The sequence below is a fragment of the Miniopterus natalensis genome, chromosome 1, assembly GCF_054644295.1.
Source record: "Miniopterus natalensis isolate mMinNat1 chromosome 1, mMinNat1.hap1, whole genome shotgun sequence".
NCBI lineage: Eukaryota > Metazoa > Chordata > Mammalia > Chiroptera > Miniopteridae > Miniopterus > Miniopterus natalensis.
Window position 1 is genome coordinate 36,035,127 of NC_142081.1, and position 20,990 is coordinate 36,056,116.

At 39.3% G+C, this 20,990-nt stretch overlaps 1 protein-coding gene across 2 annotated transcripts in view; it reads left to right on the top strand.

The window, feature by feature from the left end:
- Positions 1–940: 940 nt before the first annotated feature.
- The window catches only part of ERO1A (endoplasmic reticulum oxidoreductase 1 alpha), a 34,523-nt gene continuing 14,473 nt past the window's right edge, over positions 941–20,990 (top strand). For both annotated transcript variants that reach the window (XM_087820463.1, XM_087820472.1), the window contains exons 1-8: positions 941–1,072; positions 7,489–7,608; positions 8,393–8,476; positions 13,049–13,087; positions 15,603–15,679; positions 15,770–15,843; positions 16,956–17,076; positions 19,467–19,513. In XM_087820463.1, coding sequence (XP_087676589.1) covers positions 956–1,072; positions 7,489–7,608; positions 8,393–8,476; positions 13,049–13,087; positions 15,603–15,679; positions 15,770–15,843; positions 16,956–17,076; positions 19,467–19,513 — 679 coding nt within the window. In that variant the 5' untranslated portion in view covers positions 941–955. The remainder of the gene's footprint in view (positions 1,073–7,488; positions 7,609–8,392; positions 8,477–13,048; positions 13,088–15,602; positions 15,680–15,769; positions 15,844–16,955; positions 17,077–19,466; positions 19,514–20,990) is intronic.

Here is a 20,990-nt window from a genome sequence, read left to right on the forward strand (position 1 = left end):
TTTAATGTGCAAGATGTTGGGAAGCTTTTCAGTTTCACCTTAAAATGTTCACCTTAAAAGCACCACGAAAAGCTGATACACTAGTCCACTGGCTGGGAATCAGAGGACCTGGTTCTACTCACTACCCAGCTCTCAGTCCTGGCTCAGGTCACCTCACCTCCCTGGGCGTGTTTCGTCTCCCCCTTCGCTGTCCCAGACAGAGCCACATTTGACTGTGAAATGTGGCTAGTTCCTATAAAATACACACCCGATTTCAAAGAAAAACATGTACAATATTTTATGAATAATTAAATATTTTGCACATGTTGGGTAAAAGAAATCATTAACATGAATTGCATCTGTTCCTTTGTGCGCTTTTGATGTGACTCCGAGAAAATCTGCATTCTCATACAGCTCTGGGTCTGCGGTCGCGAACATCCCTTTCAGCTGTAAGACTGCCAGGGACACGCGGGACACGTACTTCGAGCGGCTCGATTTCCTCGCGCAGAGACGCGGGAGGATTGGCCGGGAGAGCGCGCGGGGCGGGGCCCGGGGGAGCCGGGCGCGGGCCTCGCTCCCTGCGCCGGGGCGGGAGGGGCTCCGCCGGCGGCGCGGGGGCTGCGGGCTGGCGGCCGGGCCTCGTCTCCACGCTCCCGACGTCAGGGAGGCGGGGGCGCGCGGAGGCCCGGCGGGCGGGTCCGGGAAGCGGGTTCGTTCGTCAGCTTCACGCGCGAGGCAGGAAACAGGCCCGGCGCCCCGAGCCCCGAGCGGCCGGCGCGGGCGCCTCGGCACGTCCGCAGCTCGGCGGGGAGGTGGCGGCCGCTGAGAGGCCGGCGAGCCGAGGGCGGGCCTGGGAGGCGGCCGGGAGGCGGGGCGCCGCGGGGGCCCGCCCGCGCGGGCTTCATCTGCGGGCGCGCGGCCTGCTCTCCAGGGCTGGGTTCTCCGGGGCGCCGGCTGACGGGCGGCGAGAGAGGCTATGGGCCACCGCTGGGGCTTCCTGCTCGGCCTCCTGGGCGCCGTGTGGCTGCTCCCCCGCGCGGGCCACGGCGGACAGCAGCCCGCGGAGACGGCGGCGCAGAGGTGCTTCTGCCAGGTGAGGGGTGTGCGCGGCCGCGCCGACCTTCCCGGGGCCGCCCGGCCGGGTCCTGCGCTGCGCCCCGCGCTCCGCCAGCTGGGATGCTGGGGAGCATCTTTGCATCTCCACCCGCCCGGAATGAGCCCCTGTGCCCCTGCGCCCTGGCCTGGGCCGGTGCGGACGGGTCTCCCCCCGCAGCCTGGACCTTGGGGTGCTGGCCCGCGCTCAGGGTCGCGCGTGGGGCGAGGGGGTGGGTGCGCGCCGTATGTTTTGACCGAGTTGATGTCTGCATATGCCTCTCTCGGTCGCCCCTACCCAGAGAGGGTGCGCTCAGCGCGCACGCACACGCAGTGCTTTTTATTTCCACGGAGCCTGGGTTTTTCGAACTTCGAACTGGCCCAGGAGCTGGGTGCGCTGCGCCCGTGCCGGGTGCCCTCGCCCGCCTTTCTGGCCGCGACGGGCTTTTCTGTAAGGCGCGGGGGTGGCGGCGGGGGCGCCGCTGTCAGATCGCCTCCTCGGGCGGGGGAATGGCTTCGTGCGGCATTTCTCTGCCCAAGCCCAGTGCCTGCTGTCGTCGGAGTCGCCGCACCTCTGTGGTTCCTCGCCCTGTTTTTTTTTTTTTTTCTCCTCCCTATTTTCCTTAATGTCATGAGATTTTCTTACCGTGACACCCATACAACTGTTCTGAATTGGGCGGAGAACAAATTTGGTATCAAGCATATTATAATCATTTTCCTGTGTTAGTAACAGATGAGAAAAAATATTCAAATAAACGTCCAGATGTCTGGATCTCCGATTCCTCGTATTTTTAATGTCATTATTTTTTAAAGTCACCGTTTGGTAGGCTTCTGTTGATGGAAATTACATTTTATACAAAATTGAGGGTGGGCATCCAAGTTGTTCCTTTTAAGTGGATTTTACGATTCGTTTATTGTCAGAAATAACATCTTATGTGTGTAAAGGCAATTCTGCGATTTCACAGAGGATAGGAACACTTTAAGTGTTATGAGAGGAAGAGAGAACTTTTTCACTGCTTTGTACTCTGGGACCTTGTTTTGTTTTGCTGAGTGATTTGGGAGTTGGGTGTCACCTGGAACCCGTGAGGGAGCTTACAGAGAAGTTGCTGCTTTACAACTAAGGGATTGAAAGTTACCTTCAGTGACGGTAAACAGCTCACAGTACTTAAAAAGGAAAAGGGTCATCTTTCTTCTGATTACAGAAATACAAAGTTTAAACATTTAAAAAATAAGTAATATAGAAATAAGTGACCTTAAAATAAGGCATTTGGTGTTGAAAGAAGATATCTGCCTTTCAACGATAACGTTTTCAATTGCGTTCTAGAAATTGGATAATGGAATAAAAGTACACGATGAGCTTTTCATTTCCCACTTTTCCCCCCAATAACCTTCTCAGGTATCTAAAATTGGGGAGCTTTTAAATTTTAACATTTATTGATTGATTTTAGGGAGAGAGAGATATCAGTTTGTTGTTCCACATATTTATTCATTCATTGGTTGGTTCCCGCACGTGCTCTTAGCAGGGATGGAACCTGTAACCTTGGCCTATCAGGACGGTGCTCTAACCAACTGAGCTACCCTGCCAGGGCCACATTTATTTTCTTCATTTTCTGATTCGTGTTTAAGCTTTTTCTCCCCTTCCATAATATTTTCAAGATTTAAATATTCCCCAACACAAAAATCTGTTAGATCCCTTCCTTTCCTTTGAGAACGTCTGTTTTTCTTTTCAGAGGCAACTTTTTTGTTTTTGTTTTAATTCTCACTGGAGGATATTTTTTCCATTGCTTTTCAGAGAGAGTGGAAGGGAGAGAGAGAGAGAGAGAGGAAAACATCAATTTGTTGTTCCACTCAGTTATGCATTCATTGGTTGATTCTTGTATGTGCCCTGACTGGGTGATTGAACCCCCAAGCTTGGTGTATTTGGACCATACTGTAACCAACTGAGCTACCAGGCCAGGGCCCCCACTTTTTAAAAACATTCTTTTAAAAAATATTTTTACACAGAAAATTGTCCCCCCCCCTTTGGTGTACAAGTCTATTTATAGTTTGTGTAAACAACCCCATAATCAGGATCTGTTCTTCCTTTAAACCGAAATATTATTTGTAGTATTGTTGTAATAATAGGGATGGGCTTGAAGTAAATGAAGACTTTTCAGAGTTTCTTATTTCTTTTTGACAATTATGGCCCATTATGTACAATTTGAGAGAATGAATATAACAGAACTTTAGTCTCAACTCGTGGAATCTCAGGATGCATTTTCAAAAAATATATTTTTATTAATTTCGGAGAGGGGGGGAGAAAGAGAGAGAGAGAGAGAAACATCAATGATAAGAGTCATTGATTGGCTGCCTCCTGCATGCCCCCTGCTGGGGATCTAGCCTGCAACCCGGGTATATGCCCTGACTGGGAATCGAACCTCGATCTCCTGGATCCTAGGTCGATGTTCAACTGCTGAATCACGCCGGCCGGGATCAGGATTCATTTTAAAGAAATAACCTCAGAAGAAATATTGAAGCTCAGATATGGAGGCAGTGTGTACACCTTTTTTCATTTAAATGAATTAAAAATGAGTTTGATAAAACATTTTGACTACATAGGAGTTTGCAATCTTAATATGGCTAGTGCTAAAAACACTTAGATCCGCGTATTTGCAGTACATCTGTTTACCAGGCTAATGAACGGAGTAATTCAGGTCATCCCAAATGGCTACTTTGAAAAAGGATTATTTTTTTTTGGAGTACAGTGTAGATGCACCCTGCATACATGAGTTTAACAGGTTTACCTGTCTAGTGTCTTGTTTATGTCAATTTTTAAAATAGTTTTAAATTTGTTAGAGTGGCTGGGCCATGGAAAAGGCACTTGATAATACGTTAGGTGATGGGTAGAAATAAATCCAGGATTAAAATTTAGTCAGAGGGATCTTTGAAACCGATCATACCGGCGAGCTGCCCATTGAGTCTGAGTACTTGCTACATTGCAGGCTTTTCTGAACAAAGCGTGTGGAACGGGGCATGTTTCATATTGGTTGATGTACTTTGGGGCACTTAACAACAATTTAAAGTTCTAGCAAGACCAAAACTTTAAAGGAGAAATAGCTCTTAGCGTTCATTCCATGTCCTTAGAAGGGTACCAACTACCCAGTATAGAATCTTTGTTCTCTTGCTTCCATTAACAAGAGTTGTCCTGGCCCGGTTAGCTAGAGCATCGTCCTGATACGCCAGGGTTGCGGGTTCCATCCCCGGTCAGGGCACATGCAAGAAGCAACCACTGAATGCATAAATATGTGCGACAACAAATTGGTGTTTCTCTCTCCCTTCTCCCATCTCTCTAAAATCAATAATAAAGGACAAGAAAACAAGGGTTGTCGCAATCCACTCTATTAGCAAATGAGCACTTATGTTCTTTTTTATGGTAACAAAACAATACAATTAAATACAACTAAAGTTCTTTACCAAATACTGTGCACTTGGAACACTTTAAAAAAGTATTTCATATTTATATGAGTTTGAGGAATATATTCTTACATTGCTTTGGGGGAAAAATGATATCTGTGGTAGGTCTAGAAATTGGTACACAAGGAAGCTATTTAGAAAGTGTTTTTCGTTTGTCTTTCACTGCACACTAAAGTATACCTCTAACCAGAGAACAGTGAACAAGGGGGCCAGTGTTGTTTTCTTTTCTCTTGCCTTTTATACGGTATTTTGTTATTGGGTCCAAACCAGTCAGAATCGATGGAGAAAGCAATTGAGGCTCCTTCCACAGATGACTTTTGGTTATCTAGTTCTGCGTTCCATCGGGTCCAGATGTAAGATTTTTGGAAAATTTAAACTGAAAACGCGTGCCTTTTCCCCCCATTAAAAATGTGTTGTAGGTTGCGTAAGGGACTAGTAAGATCCCTTTCACTGGAAGCATTTGAACAGTGGTAAGGTAATAATAATGATTAATATTTTCTGGGCATTTTACTTTGTCATTTTATTTCAATATCAACACTTTGAGATGGGAACTACTATTCTATTTTGTGTTCAGATAAGAAATCGAGGCCTAGAGAATTTAAAAAATGCAGGTAAGGAAACTGAATAAGTAGTCGAGATGGGATTCAACCCTGGCTCCAGAGCCTGCACTAACCATTGTTGTACATTGCCTCCTTCCAGAAGGTGTGTCGGAGGGGACTGCTGTGTTGCTTGGGAGTTGCGATAGAAGGCCCTCGAAGGCTTTTCCATTCTTAGGAGACTAGGACTTTAAACTGGGTGATGTTACATCAGGCCTACATTGGTCCTCAAATCTACCATTCCTCAACAAGGGCCTTTTAATGGTCACTTACTAATTTGGGCTCCTACCCGTGGCTGAGTATCACCTGAAGCCTAAATCAGTAAGGTTCAAGTTTTAGCATGCATCAATCACTTTGTGTGTGTGGGTGGGGGGGGGCAAGGTGTGTATATTTTTTAAAAATTCAGATTTCTATGGCATGGCCAGATTTCTGTTTCACTTTGGAAGATGGGGCAGTAATTATTTAAGCAGGTTTAGTACGTTCTATAGCATCACGACATCGTTGTTATCTGTTGGCACCTGCCTTTTGGTTTTAGTTTAGGTAATAGGGCTCTGCTTTGTTTCCAAGATTCTACCCTGGGCCTATTAACTGGATTTCTACTTTATTCTTTTCCTGAGATTCTATTCTGGTAACATGCCTGGTTTTTTAGTTGCTAGAAGTGGGCGTGGTATTATACCTGCCAGGCTTCCTGCCAGGTTTCGGGCTCTGCTGCCTGTTGGCAGGCTTATCCAAATGGTCAGATGACTCGGGTTTCCAAATACCTTCCTGTCTCTTCTTCGCTGAGCTCTATCTACTGAACACCCTGCGGCCCCCGTTCTACCTCCTAGGCTGTTCTGCTACCTGTAGTTGTAGCTGGGGATACCTCCCACTCAGTTTCTAAGGTAAGGGACAGAAGATCTTAAAATCTACCATTGTCCCGCCTCCTCTCCTTTTGAGGTCTCTAGACTAAATGCCTCCTTTGCCCTGGATGCATCTTACATTCCTTTCTTGTTTGGGGCTTCGTATAGCTTCCTTTGTAATTGGGGTGTCCATCGGTAGAGTGTTGTTACCTTTGCTGCTTGCTTTCCTTGCTCTGTGAGTGTACTCCTGCCACTCGAGCTGGTGTGGTCTGGGACACCACAGGTGACACAGTAGGACATAAATATAATTAGACAGTGTGGTGCTATGACCAGGAATCAAACTGGCAACCTTTTGGTGCATGGGACGATGCTTAACCAACGGAACCAGTCTAGCCAAGCAGAATCTCTTTTCTGCAGCATGCTGTATTTTAAAAAATGTTTCTAGCTACTTTTTAAAAGTCATGATGTATTTGTTACTTCCTTAAAGCAATGTTTAGTTAATTCTGTTAGATGTTGCCTAGCCCCCAATAAACATCTAAGAATTTCATTTTCACATTTGATAGCACTGTCTGACTATAATATGATTTCCCATTGTAGATTTAATAGTTTGATTTAGTAAATGCAGTTAAGACATGAGTTTTAAGCATTTGAAGATCAGCGTTGCGGGCAATTTGCTATCTCAGTGTTGCTGATGATAACTAATTTCTGAGCACCATTTTGAACCTACAAAAAATGATCATGGCCTGGTATTTGAGGGTTGTTAGATCCTTTTAATAAATTATTGTTTGTCTTAACAAATTCATTACCACTTCACCCATCTTGTCTCTGACCAGCACATCCTGTGGGAAACTAAAATAAGGGAAAGACAGAGATAACTGAATTATAAGGAGATAAGAGTCTCAGGAAAGCCAAGGATGCGAATGCAGCTGAGCTTCAGGAAAGATGGGGAGAAGTGGGGAAAACCGTCTGGAGTCCAGGTAGCATATGTTTTCTATCTCCTATCTCTGCTTCTTTGTGTGTCTTTTAAAATCCTCCCTTTCTCTGCTCACTGGTCACATGCCCCTCAGTTCACAATGGAATATGGTCTGAGTTTACTTGTTTACTGGTCTAGCCACAGGGAGAGACATTTTAGTCTCAATTCCGGATTCCTAGGGAAGGGACCAGGACCTGGTTTGGGTCAGATGTATCTTTGTGTATTTTTAAAAATATTTGTGTATCTTTGTATAACCCACCCCTGGTCAGGCCTGGCGGGCAAGGTTACAGAGTGGCTTAGGGGACCAAATCATTGGGTGTGTATGTGTCCGTATGAACTCAGTGCATCCTACACAAAGTATCCACTGCATTCCTCTAGGTCAATAGTAAGAGCAATACCATTACTAGATTAGTGTGCTACCCTATGCCAGAAAATTATGGGGAGGAGGGAGGTTACACATTGGTTGAGTAGAGGGCCTACATCATAACCATGCGAGGAAAAGAACTCTGTCGCATTTAAGACATTTTGATGTAATATTTCATTTTCTTTGTAACAGGTTAGTGGTTACTTGGATGATTGTACCTGTGATGTTGAAACCATTGATAAATTTAATAACTACAGACTTTTTCCAAGACTACAAAAACTTCTTGCAAGCGACTACTTTAGATATTACAAGGTATTTTTATTTTTTTGTATAAGAATACTTAAAGTTTAAATTGATAATTACATTTTCTTAGGCATTGCTAAACTTCAAAATTGTGGCTTTTGCTTGAAATTTATTGAGGCTATATTAGGAAAATTCAGTTCACAAGAGTGAACCATGTGGCTCTGAGACTACCCAATGTATACTTTTAATTCCAATAACTGAGTTTTACACTCAAGAGTTAGAAACTAGTTGGTTAAACTGAAGTGAGAAAAGAAACTATTATATGTATTATCAAAATCATGAGATGTTCATAATTTTCTAAACGTCAGATTTATTCCAATTAATTAATATTATTAAATGAAATATTTTTAAGAAGCATAGCTTTATTTTGACCAAGTTACTTGTCATATTTTATCTTGACATATCTACTAAAGGAGTTTAGAAAGCCTGATCATTGGGTTATGTAGTTACAGTCTGAGTTCACAATTGTCTGTCCTGCCATGTTAACTGTTACTTGCTTTAAAAGCATATGAGTTGAGTAGTGGTGATCTGAGTTCCTTTGCCTCCTAGTTGTCATTTGTTCAGGGTTTGTTTAGTCATAGTCTGTGTCCTTTTAACCAAGTCTACCAATTTACTAATACCAGCTGTACATTTATGTCATCATTGGAACTTGACAATTGGTAAGGGAAAGAAATAGAATCATTGCAGCCAATAACACAATCAGGTTATAGCATCACAATTCAACATCTGTCAGTTCTAAACTTTTTCTATATTTAGAGATGATTTTTAAATGTTTTCTATTACTATTTTATAGGTAAACCTGAAGAAACCATGTCCTTTTTGGGATGACATCGGCCAGTGTGGAAGGAGAGACTGTGCCGTCAAGCCTTGTCAATCTGTAAGATCCCTGTATATATTTAAGAACTGTTACATCTCTTTTCAAATAATTACAACTTTTTAAAAGGAGTTGATGTAACTAAGATGACATTTTAATCCTTAGGCTAAATCTAATGTATAATATTTACATATTAAAAACCTAAATTTACAAATATAAAACATATTTTGAATCATACTGCTTTCATAGTAATAGAGTTAAAATTTTGTAGTTAATGTAATCCTTTTACTTATTAATGAGATTAATGCAAATAGTCCCCAACTTAATCGATGCTTCAGTTTATAGCTTTTTGGCTTTATGATGGTGTGAAAGCCATATGCATTCAGTAGAAACTGTAATTTGAATTTTGATCTTTTCCTTGGCTAGTGATACGTGGTATGACAGTCTCTCTCGATGCTGGGCAGTGAGATACTTTTGCCCAGCTGTAGGTGAATGTAAGTGTTCTGAGCACCTTTTAGGTAGGCCAGGCTAAGCTGTGAGGTTAGGTGTATTAAATTCATTTTGACTTACTGTATTTTCAACTTATGATGGGTTTATTGGGATATAAACCAATGATAAGTCAAGGAGCATCTGCAATTTTTTGGCTTGATATTTGTTTTTCTTATCTCTTATGTGAACAAAGTTATGTTTGTAGTGTAATAAAATGAAATTAATCAAGGTATAAACAAAATCCCTCTCCCTTTTTTTGTGGGTGTATTATTTTCCTTGCATTTCCTAGGGTGCAGAGGAGTTGGACAAAATACCTGGTTTTATGTAGGATTTCTCAGAGCATTACAATTTGAAGTATTTTACTCTGAAAACAGAGAACTTGACACTTTTCAGTGAGGCCCTTTTTTTTAAAAAAAGTATATATTTTTATTTTACTTTTTTTGTGGTAAAATAGACATAAAATTTACCATTTTAACTGTTTTTAAATGTCTAGGTTAGTGGCATTAAGTACTTGCATTGTTGCATAACCATCACCATCTTCCATCTCCAGAACTTTTCCATCTCCCCGAGCTAAAACGCCGCACTCATTGGACAGTACTTTCTACTCCCCCATCTCTCTACCCCTGGCAAACACTGTTCTCTGAATTTGACTATTCTAGGTCCCTCATATAAGGGGAATCATTACAATATTTGTCCTTTTGTGTCTGGCTTATTTCACGTAGCATAATGTTGTCAGGGTTTATCTACATTGTAGCATGTATTAGGATTTTATTCCTTTTTAAGGCCCAATAATATTCCACTGTGTGTGTAGACTATATTTTTTTTACCCATTCACCTGTTGATTGACTTTTGGGTTGTTTCTACCTTTTAGCTGTTGTAAATACTGCTATGAACGTGGGTATAAAAATGTCTGTCTGAGTCCCTACTTTCAGTTTTTGGATATAATACACCCAGACATAGAATTGCTGGGTCATTTAGTGATTCTGTTTTTGAGGAACACCACTATTAACCCTCATAGGTACAGCTTTTGAAAATTCAAGGATTAACTTATGAAACACCTTGTGTTACTATGACTAAGGCGTGAGTATGTCATTAAAGTGGTATTATCAATTTAAATGTTTCATTTTACTTTATAAGTTTAGCATTTATATTTAGTAATAGAAAAAAAAATAGTTGGGAAAATTCACATTTACCAATAACTTATATATATGATTTATTAAAAATGCTAAAAATATGATAGATATTTAATAAAGGCATTTCATTGTACTTGTACATTAAATAGGCTGTTGTTTTTCTTTTTGTTATTTTTAAAAAATATTTTTATTGATTTTTTAGAGAGAGAGGAAGGGAGAGGGGGAGAGAGAGAGAAACATCAGTGTGAGAGTGAAACATCGATCAGCTGCCTCCTGTAAGGCCCCAACCTGGGCATGTGCCCTGACTGAGAATAGAACCAGCAACTTTTTGGTGAACAGGATGACGCCCAACCAACTGAGCCACACGGGCCAGGGCTGGGCTGTTATTTTTTTTATGCTGAATTTCCTTACTAAATGGGCTATTACTAACCATAGTTGGAACAAACAAATAGTTTTACAACGATTACAAATTTGATCTCATCTTGAAATAGCAATTATTTCTGATTATTGTTAATGAAGGATTGAACTAGGGGATGCCACTTTGAGAAGACTGGAGGGGGCAAGAAACCTGAGAAATGTTTAGCATTAAGTAATAGCTTATTGATTCCCAGGTTGACAGACCAAGGATGAGCCTTATTTTACTGTAAAATCTAGAGACAACAACCAATTTTAGCACTTAAGAAATGCTAAGAGATACATGTTTATTACTTGACTTGAACACATAGAAATGCTAAAAAAAGCATCAGGTGGAAGTTAGCAACTTGTACTGAGAAACTGAGACAGAATCTAGTCATTTCACCATTTGCAGAATGGGACAAAGTGCCTTTGATGCCAGTTGTCTGTTGTTTTCTTGAACTGGTTTCACAGTGGAGAGAAGGCTTTTTCCTTAAAAGATAATTAGATGATGTTTATCCACCTAAATATATTATTAGTTTATAATTATACATATATCTCATATGTGTGTGTGTGTGTGTGTGTGTATGAAGTGCCATGATTAGACCCAAGATTTTGGAAAGATAATCGGCAATATTGTGGAGAGTGGCGTGGAAGATGAGAAGGAGAAGAAATGGGTAAAGGAATATCACTTAGCAACCGAATGTAATTTGGTTCAGTAGTGAATATTTTTTTGAGGGTCTACTCTCTGCCATAACCTGGACGTATAAGATGAGCTTTTATCTTGAGGAGCTATGGTTTAGTAGGGGAGACAAACACTAAGTGACAATTGCAGTGCAAAAGTGATAGCCCAATAATTCAGTGTGTACTGAATGTGTACACACTGTGGGAGCAGAGGGGAAGGGAGAGCAGAGGAGGGAGACACAGAAAGTCCACTCTAAGCGACAGTGAGGGAATGAGCCATTTACATTCCCCTTAGGACAAGCCTGGGCTCAGTTCCAATGGTTCCTAAATAGGGCAGTCTGTCAAAACCAAAGAGTGATTAGAGATCCTTTCAAATACTTTGAAATACTTGCTTCAGCCTAAATAATCAGCTTTCATAGCTAGAATTTATATTGCACATTACTGATATTTTGACATCTATTATACTTCAGTCTGCCTCTTTCAAAAAAGGACATTACATTATGAACACAGTGCAGTTATCACACCTAAAGCACTTAATAATTCTTTCTTAATCTAACATACAAGGTTAAATACAGTTAACTCACTACTTCACATGGTCTGCTGCTGTTTTGTTAATAACTTTTTGGGCTAAACAGGGAACCAACACCAGTTTCCTTGTTGTCAACACTGGTTTCGTTTTTCGGTTCATTTTTTAGACTTGGTTCAGGTTATACCCTGGCGCCCAGCAGGGGATAGACAAATAATAAAAATTAAAATTCTCCTCCTCAAATTTGGTCTTTAAAATCCATGTTCTTTGATTTGCACCCCTGATTCTAGAAATTGTTTGAGTGTGGCTGGAATCTCTCTATAAGCTGAAACACTGACTCTTCCCTCTACAGAGACTCAAAACAATGTTCTCTCACCTCCATTATTAATTGGCCAATGTGAAAAAGAATAGCAGTAACCAGTATCAGTCTGGAATTATAATGAGCACTCTTGTGATAAAGTCTTTCTGTAGATCAATTCGGCAAATGCATCAAAAAAATTGTAAAGGTACATATCCTTGGACTTAGCAATTCTACTAGGAATTTCATTGACTAAAAGAATTAAACGGATGCTCAAAGAATAAGCAGCACTGAATTTTTTTCAAGATGTCAATTCTGCTGAAATCAGTCTATACATTCGGCATGGTTTATTATTTGAAAAAATTAGGAATCATCTAAATACCTGGTCATAGAAAAAGAATATATGTTGACCTAGTTCACGGCTTGAAAGGGTACAGGACAAAGTCGATGTCTCTGTGTGGGTCCTTCCCTTCGGGCAGGCACACTCTAATTCAGAAATATACTTAGCAAATGGGCCTGCATTTGACAGAGTTCTCCCACATACTTCATTGTCGGTACTCACAGCATTACTTTGACGACAGGCAGACAGGTCCTGTAGTTAGTAAGTGGCCAATGCTTGACTAAAAACTGGTATCAGTTTTGTCTGAAAAGATCTAAGGCTCCTTCAAAAATGATTGATTCCAAGACTGGAACAAGAAATATACAAGATGAGCTTGGAGTATCTTGTTATAACAGAAACCAAAAAGTATTGTTAAAGATTACAGGGGTGATGTCAAAAGGATACAGGTGCAAACATCAAGTAAGCATTAGTGGGTCCCCTAGTGGCCAAATGTGGACAATTTGAATATCAAATGGAATAACAGCTAAGGGACTATTTTTACATTTCTGTGCTGTATATATATATATCAGCAAGCCACAGAATAATATGTTGTTGAATTTTTCGTTTACTTGTAGGAAATAATATAAAAACTACCATAATTATTCTCAGTTAAAAAATGTTAACTTCAACAATTTGTTTCATGAATTTTTCTCATAAATAAATCATAGAAATTTAAAATACTTTTTCAGTAGAATAAATGTCACGTAAAAGCATTTTTTCCCTTCTTTTTCAGGATGAAGTTCCTGATGGAATTAAATCTGCAAGCTACAAGGTATGTATGTATTTCTTAATGTGTCTTAGTATCTTAACAAACTGGAAAGACTCGTGTCCCCTGCCGCCTACTGCCCCACTTCTCTGCTCCCCTTCACAGTGAAACCCCTTGAAAGTTATCTGTACTCAGTGGCTCCAGTTCTTTTGTTCAACCCTTTATTATGCAAAGCATAAAAGAAAAATTAAAGTAGAGGGGGGAAAAACCGCAACATGTACCCCTCACACAGCTTCAGCAGTTATCAGTGTGTGTTCCATCTTGTTTCATCTGTATGTCACTCTTCATACTCCCAAGAATGTTAAAGCCAATCTCAGATAAATCATTTTGTTCATTAATACTTTATATACATCTCTAAGACAAAAAAAATACTTTAAAAAATATAAGCACGGTCAGGCTTCAGATTTCTCTAGTTGTTTCATAAGTGCCTTCCTAGTTTGTTTGAAACAGGATTCAGATATATTCCATGAATTGCATTTGGCTCAGGTGTCTATTATGCTTTTCTCTTTATTTAAAAAAAAAAAAAAATGTCTTTATTGATTTCAGCGAGAGAAAAGGAGAGGGGGAGAGAGAAACATCAACAATGAGAGAGTCATTGATTGGCTGCCTCCTGCACGCCCCTTACTGGGGATTGAGCCCGAAACCCGGGCATGTGCCCTGACCAGGAATCAAACCGAGATGTCCTGGATCATAGTCGATGCTCAACCTCTGAGCCACGCCGGCTGGGCTCTCTCTCTTTTTAAATAAAGTTTTAATTTTATACTTTTAGATTTACAGAGAAATTGTGAAGATAGTACAGAGTTTCCATATACTCCACACCTAGTTTCCTCTGTGATTAACATCTTACATTATTAGTATGGTATGTTTATTATAATTAATGAACCAATATTGATACATTATTACTAACTAAAGTCCACATTTTATTCAGATTTCCTTAGTTTTCCCCTAATGCCGTTTTTGTATTTCAGGATCCCACACGGGATAGCAAGTTACATTTAGGAGTCATTTCTCCTTAGGTTCCTCTTGACCGTGACAGTTTCTCAGACTTTCCTTGTTTTGGATAAACTGTTTTTGAGGAGTAGTAGTCAGGCATTTATAGAATGTCCCTCCATTGGGACTCATCTGATGTTTTTCTCATGCTCAGAGTGGGGTTCTGTGATTTTGAGAGGAAGGCCACAGAGGTAAAGTGCCATTTTTGTCACATCATGTCACATCACATCAATATCACATACTATCAACATGACTTATCATTGCTAATGTTAACCTCGATCACCTGGCTGAGGTAGTTTTGTCAGGCTTCTCCACCAGAGACTTATTCTTTCTTACCCTTTCCATACCGTATTATTTGAAAGGAAGTCACTATGCACAGCCCACACTGACGGAGTGCTTCATCTCCTGAGGATATAAATTGTTTGGAATTCTTCAGTATGGGAGATTTGTTTCTTTTCCCTCCATTTACTTATTACAGATTCTAAACTAACTTTGCTCATTTTCGATTCCATGTTTTCTTGTTTACGTACAAAGAATAAAGTCATAGCCCATGTGTTGGCTCCAATGGCAGAACTTTGTACATAGTTAAATGATGCTATCATTAGCTGTTTCAAATAGAAAATCTTTAAATCCAAAAGTTGTTTTTTTTTCATTCAATTGATGGACTCAGAACTTTTGGAAGTTCATTTTCTTGAAGGAAAACCTTTATCATTATTGTGTATGCTAGTATAAATTCATTTAAAGTTCAAAATCAAAGACACTTCCCCTGTGCCACATACACCAAGCACAATATATATGTATATGTAAAGTGACTTAACAACCGAGAAGAAATGCGGTTGTTAAAGAATGTATGTTAAACACGTAAAGGTATCAGAATGCTTTTTATGACTTGAGAAGCTTCAGGGCATTTTTAGAAAGAATCATGACATTTAGAGTTGAGATGAACCTTAGACTTTTTTATGGAAGAGAAAACTGATGCTTACAGTTAGGTTATTAGAAAAGTGGAAAACTGCCTCCTGGCTGCTTGCCTAGTGACTTCCTCATACATCGAAGATTTTCCTACTGAAGACTTTGGTGTGATCACCATAGTAAATATGTTCTCCAACAAAAACAAGAGGCAAAGCTCTCTAATATTTTTAGCTTCAGGATAATGTGAGGGCTTAATTTTTTTTTAAGTTTTGAAGCCAAGGTGATGGTGCCAGGTATAAAAGAACTTCAAATAACTTCAAAATTCTTTTAAAAAGTTTTTTTTTTTTTTGAAGTATCTTTATTGATTTCAGAGAGAGGAAGGGAGAGGGAAAGAGAGAGAGAGAAACATCAATGATGAGAGAGTCATTGATTGGCTGCCTCCTGCACGCCCCTGACTGGGGATCGAGCCCGCAACCCGGGCATGTGCCCTGACCAGGAATCGAACCCTGATCTCCTGGATCCTAGGTCGATGCTCAACCACTGAGCCATGCCCGTATGGGCTCTTTTAAAAAATTTTAAAAATGTGGTAGGCTGTGTTCTATATATTCCCCTTTCATTTCAGTATTCTGAAGAAGCCAATAATCTCATTGAAGAATGTGAACAAGCTGAGCGACTTGGAGCTGTGGATGAATCTCTGAGGTTTGATTTTTCCCCCCCAAGCAGTATTTTACTTTTTCATGTGAAATGTTAACTTGAAAAAAAGAATAACACTGTTATCTTTGTTTGAAGTGAGGAAACGCAGAAGGCAGTTCTTCAGTGGACCAAGCATGATGATTCCTCAGACAACTTCTGTGAAGTTGATGGTATAACATTTTTTATAATAAGCATTTTGTTTAAAATTGTACCTAAGAAAAGAATAATTCTTTAAGAATAACTTAAAAAAACTCAGTTTCTAATGGTTTTGCATTTCCTTAAAAGGTAAACCTAGAGCTACCATATGACCTAACAATTCAACTCCTAAGCATATACTTAAAAAGACTGATACAGGGAAATGGATCTTTTTTTAAAATTCTCATCCAAGGGTATTTTTTTCCATTGCTTTTCAGAGAGAGTGGGAGGGAGAGAGAAACATCTGTCATTGACTTCTCTATACTGTTTATCTTTTTATTTTATTAGATAGCCTTTGTACTTAATAGTTTTGACTGTAAAATGGTCTATAAATATACATCATAACACCAATACCACTATCTAATATTTATTATTCTCTTCCCATTGTCCTAAGCCCTCTGAACATATATAATTTATTTAAGTCTCACAGTAACACTATGAGTATTATCCCCATCTTAGAAAGAATGAACAAGGCCAGAGAATTTAGGTACTTTGTCCTGGATTCTGACCCAGGCACTCTGGCTCCAGAACCCATGCTTTGCTCCGTTGGGCATTTAGGTTGCTTCCAATTTTCCCTTTTATAAATAATGCTGACACAAACGCCATCCAGCATATAACTTTTTGCATATTTAGGATTATACCTTTGGGACAGCTTTGTAGTGGATCCAGATGGTACTCATGCAAGAAGGAAGTATTTGGTAACAGCGTATGGTGCTAACACTTCATTTACCTTAGTTACTGATGAACTACTGTGATTTATGTGGAGGGAAATGTATAGTATGTTCTTTGTCTGGATAGCTTATGAGAATTGAAATGCCATGTTCCTTTGATTCTGAAATTCACCTATCCCTATTTTGTACCATTTCTAAAAGCAGGCTGCTTCTGCAATCAGTGTGTGCACTTAATGTGGCTGTATCGGTTCTTTCCTCTTTTCCCTCTTATCTTTCTCCTGAAAAGTTGTGTTTAAATCCCTGAGGCATTGATACATTTGTGGTGCCTTAGAATCAATGGAATACAGTCTTGTATACAAGCTCTTTAAAGGAAACTGAAAAAAAGGAAAGGTTTCATAAGACATTTTATTTTGTAGACATACAGTCTCCTGATGCTGAATATGTGGATTTGCTCCTTAATCCTGAGCGCTACACGGGTTACAAGGGACCAGATGCTTGGAGGATATGGAATGTCATCTATGAAGAAAACTGCTTTAAGTATGTGCCATTTCCATTTAGAAATTTTTGGAAGATACAGTGATTTCTAACAAATAAAACGATAATGATTTAAAAGTACAAATCAAATTTACTTCGCTAAAGGATGGTATTGGGGTGTAGGAACATACTTATTTATTCACCCACTTCTCTGGGGGAACATGTAGCTATGTTTCAACAAATATATCTTTCTTCTTTAAAAGACTTAGAATATTTTTATTGATTTCAGAGAGAAGAAGGGAGAGGGAGAGGGAGAGAGAAACATCAACGATGAGAGAGTTGTCATTGATCGGCTGCCTCCTGCACGCCCCCTGCTGGGGATCGAGCCTGCAACCCGCATGTGCCCTGACCAGGAATCGAACCCTGATCTCCTGGATCCTAGGTCGGTGCTCAACCGCTGAGCCACGCCTGCCAGGCTGTATTAGACTTCTATGGGAGTGTTGTGGGCACTTAAAAAATGTTCCTTGAGTGGGTCATAGAGTCTCATTTTATAGATGAGGTACCCTAGAGTCAGAGAGATTTACTTCATTTTCTAAGATCATATAGTTAGTAGCAGAGGATAGATTAGAATGTATAAGTCCTAATTCTCTTTTTGGTGACTTATACCCCTCTTTTTGTAGTTGTAGTTATTTTATCTGCTTTAAAGTTAAGTTAATTTCAGAGAATAATTATAACAGCGAACGCTTTTGAGCACTCACTGTGTGCAGGCATTGTGCTAAGCGCCTTATGTAGATTTTCTCCGTTAGTCTTTCCAGTCACCCTGTGTTGCAGTCATCACTGCTCACAGAGGGAGAAACAGAAGTTTGGGAAATTTTAAGTGATTTGTCCAGTGTCAAAGAACCCAGTTTATACTCTAAACCACTACAGTGGAAACAGTCAGTTTGATCACTGGGAGATTGAGACATGCTTCAAGGTTACCCACTTGTAGGCCTCCTGGGTCTAAACAATGTGCTTATTGGGTTTTGGAAGAAGTGTGTGTGTGTGTGTGTGTGTGTGTTATGCTATTTTAGAGATTAGGGGGAATTCTGGGAAAATCTTTGGAGTTTCCAGATACGGCGATAATACATTTAATTTTACATAAGTCAAATATAAGCAAATATAAGACATCGGCAAGTATACTTATACCAATAAAATGTCAGACTTTCTTTTTTATGACTTGAAGAATTTCTCCAGTTTGGAAAGTGGAGAGTTTTCATTGTTTACTCATTTCTGCCATATGTTTCATTTAAATTCTCTTGACTATTATTCAGAATGTTTTATGTTTGGTTTACTGACTTACTTTAAAGCTTTTTTTTTTTTTTTTAAAGTGAACTAAAATAGAATTCAGCTGGAGCATTTGTTAGATTTTGTATTAGTTTTATAGCTCTTTTCTAACTAATTTATATCATGAGTACCACAATATTTCTAAAATATAAACAATGTATGAAGCGCTAAATTGATCATGTTAAAATATAACTTACATGCTCTGTTCTCAGAATATCTCAACTTGTGCAAATTTGTAAAATTTAAATAATGGACGTTAAAATAATTCCTACACTTCACATAGTAATACTAATGAATATTCATATCAAGATTTAAAAGCGCTTTAGTGACATTAACTGTCCTTTTTACTCTTAAAAAATACATTTTATTGAAATCATAACCAACTTGATGGCCACAGGGCAGATTGAGGTACCTAAATTTCCTAAGTGGAAAATAATCTACCCACATTGGTTTTCTTTTTTAGTTTAATGCTTGTGTTGGGCATTTACATTTTTTGTTTGTCTTTCAATTTAGAGTGCACTTTGTGGCATATACACACACGGGTATATAATATATTTAGAAACATATTAGTGACTCTAGGAGATGAGCGTGAGTGGTATTTTTTCTTCCTTTGTTTGAAGAAGTGATTAGGAAATGACTTTCTGGCTGCAACCATGGGAAAAGATCAGAAACTATTATCATTAAAACAAATAACCACCACCTTCCCTGAAAGCAATTAGAGAAAACGAAATATTTTAAAATATTTTAAAAGCTCAATCAAACAATTTGATTTTGGAGATAGTCATTAAGAAACTTTCTGACATGCCCAGCTAGTTGTGGCTCAGTGGTTGAGCACTGACCTAGGATCCAGGAGATCGGGGCTCTATTACCAGCCAGGGCACATGCCCGGGTTGCAGGTTGCAGCCAGTCAATGACTCTCTTATCATTGATGTTTCTCTCTCTCTCCCTCTCCCTCTCCCTTCCTCTCTCTGATATCAGAGATATATAAAGATAAATTTATATGTAAAGATATAAAGATATATTTAAAAACAAAAAAACTTTCTGAGATAATTTCACTTTTACTTAAATAATTATAACATTATATATAGGTAACCTATTTATACTTTACACTTTAATTCTTTTGATTCCAGGCCACAGACAATTAAAAGACCTTTAAATCCTTTGGCTTCCAGTCCAGGTGAGTTATTTAATTGCACTGTTATATTTATCAGCCAGTGAACGTTGGTTAGAAGGAGGGGAAAGGCCTGGTGAGGGCTGGCAGGAGCATTTGAGATCACAGATTCCTTTTTGTGCCTTACCCGTGCAGAGAAATTGGTGTTTGAAATACACTTCAGGAAGGAGTGTTTCTGTAATGAAATTCATGGTATTTGACTATCACAGGATGAAGATTAGATTATATATTTATTCTGTGTGTTTTTGCCAAATGTGTGCTCAGCTTTTCTACTATTTTTACTCATTTTCTAGTTAAATGAATATCTAACACCTTCTGTCTCACATCTTCCCCAACACTTGAAATTACTGTATACGTTGGGAGTCTGATTTCAAGTTCACACATCTTCGTATCTCATTCTTCATTGTCTACTTACACTTTAGGTCTGGCCCACATGCTTCCTTTTCTGCAAAACTTTCCCCGATCCTCCAAACTGGAAGTAATCTCTTCTCATGAAGTGATCTTAGGCCGTCTTTTGCTTCTCTTACAGCCCTTTCCACTGTCTAGCATTATTTGACTATTATTTATGTATCTGTGGATCTGCCCTAGTACTTTGGACATGTGGACAACATTTATTGGTTTCATCTCTTAATCTAGAGCCTGGCACATCATAGATGGAGTACTAGTTTATTAGGTAAAGGATGGATAAAAGTGGTCCCACTTATTTAATGGTCTTGTCTATAATAGTAAAAATCACCTGTTCCTTCAACAAATGATTATCCGCCACTTACTACGTGCTAGGCACTGTGTAGGTGCAGGGGGGATGTGAAATTGAAATTCACAAGCCCTTCTCCAGTCTATAATAAGCAGTTATAATATATATTCCTATTCTCTGAATATGTGCTCACCGATGAAATCTTTGATGTGCTTTTAGCAAATGTGTAAGGTTTCATTTTAAAAAATTTATTTGAAAAGCTGCTGATTTCGTACAATCCACAAGCATAAGTTTCCTCCTGGAAAGCAACGGGTTGAATCATTCCCTAAGTGCTGGCAGACTAGTCTTTCTTAGGTTAGAAATGAAAGAACATCTTTAAATGAGGCTTTTGAGTTTATGCCATTACATATGGTAACTCAGTGGAAGGTATTGATTTAATATCAGGTGAAATGCAAATTCCTAGACAAGAGGTGGTGTTCACTATGAACTCACACTGTGGTCTGATAAATTGATTAACCACCCTTACTTATCTTAAGATACATGGGAACAATTTATACATTTAACATTACGTAAGTGGCTACATGATTTATGGTATATTCTCATAGTAGAATATGGCCATTATAAATGTTGCCGAAAACTTGCATTCATTTGCATCAACAGTGATCAATAGCCCACTGAGGGGAAACAGGTATCAAAACATTACAAAAGTACGTATAATACACTTTTGTAAAATACAGCATCTAAATATCTGTGCACAAAGAAAAAGGCCATTTACCAAACTGTAAATGG